The 1307-nt window shown below is 64.2% G+C and overlaps 1 protein-coding gene across 1 annotated transcript; it reads left to right on the plus strand.

Moving 5' to 3' along the window:
- Positions 1-17: 17 nt before the first annotated feature.
- Positions 18-1307, plus strand: BBK36DRAFT_1043844 (hypothetical protein; the record flags this gene model as incomplete). Its single annotated transcript, XM_024888888.1, has 2 exons — positions 18-677; positions 782-1307. Coding segments are annotated over exons 1-2 (910 nt in total), but the record flags the coding sequence as incomplete, so codon positions are not given.

Genomic DNA, 1307 nt, shown 5'->3' on the forward strand with positions numbered 1-1307 from the left:
ACCTGCACCAACAGACGCAGACACAGAACAAGACCTGAAGCCACGCGCACCAGCCTCGTGTCCCCCAGCCTGCAAAACCCTTCAGGTTCCCTCGCCCAGACAAGTCTCGCACTGCCTTCGCTTGCCGCCAGCCACCAGCACTCCTGCATCTTCCTCGCTTCCCTATCCGCCATTCGACATCGAGCAGAGACGCCATCGACAGCCTCGTCTCCCCGAGATCCCCCCCCAGCGTCTCGCGAGCCCCAGACTCAGGCCTGGAGTCCAGCCGCCGGGCGGTTTCCCGACACCACGCCATGACGCCCTCGCCCTCTCAGAGTCAGGGCCTCGAGCCGCGGCGGCCGAGGAGCGCCCACACGCAGACCGTGTCGGTCAACATTGCCGAGAGCACCACCGCCGGCACGCCGCCTGCCCGCCGCTTCCAGCTGCACGTCAGCGAGTGCGTCGAGACCAAGACCGTCACCACCACCACCCGCCTGACCAGGAAGTTTCCCCAGGTCTTTATCCGCGACCCCGCCCCTCTGGAGAGCCTCGACACCAAGGAGTATCCCCTGGCCATGAAGCCCACGCCACCCGAGCTGGCCGACTTTTCCTACAGTTATGACGGCGCCGACGACGAGGACGACGACGCTGACGCCGGAGATCTGGGCGATGCTGACGAGGGCCCTGACAGTCAACTGGTAAGTGGCTTTCAGCCTCGCGGTCGTAGCAGGATTCCCTTTTCTGGGTTCCCTTTGTTTTGCCCTGTTTTGCTGACTGAGGACCGTGTTCATGAACGATGCAGGTCAGAAGAGGTCAGGCCTCCAGTCCAGCCGTCATCAAGCAGGAAGCTACATCCAGCCAGGTGCAGACACCCGAGCCCTTGAGCCGCATACCGTCTGCGTCCTCGCCCGAGCCCTTCTCTCGCCGGAGCCACCGATTAGCCGCAGCAGAGTCCCCCAGCACGGCTGCCACGAGATCCTCTCAACGCCTCGCCCGTTCCTCGAATCTGCAGGCCGTAAATAGCAGGCTGCGACGCTCTCTCATCCAGGGCAGCAGCGCCGCTGGCAGCAGCAGCAACACCACTGAGAGCAGCACTGGAACGCTGCGTCTTGACACTGGCGACAGAACAGCCAGAAATGCCTCGATTGGCGTCCTCGCCACGCCCGACGTTACCGACATGGTCGAGCCGATCCCGGGCCGGTCGCTGCAGAGGCGGCCCCTGCACCGCGAATACTCGCCCAACTCGCAGGGCTTGCTTCGCGGCCGTTCCAAATCTCCTCTGTACGAGGCGTCGAGCCCCGCCGGTAGCGATGCACACACCTTCAGTA

Source organism: Trichoderma citrinoviride (assembly GCF_003025115.1).
Source record: "Trichoderma citrinoviride strain TUCIM 6016 unplaced genomic scaffold BBK36scaffold_373, whole genome shotgun sequence".
NCBI classification, from domain to species: Eukaryota; Fungi; Ascomycota; class Sordariomycetes; order Hypocreales; family Hypocreaceae; genus Trichoderma; species Trichoderma citrinoviride.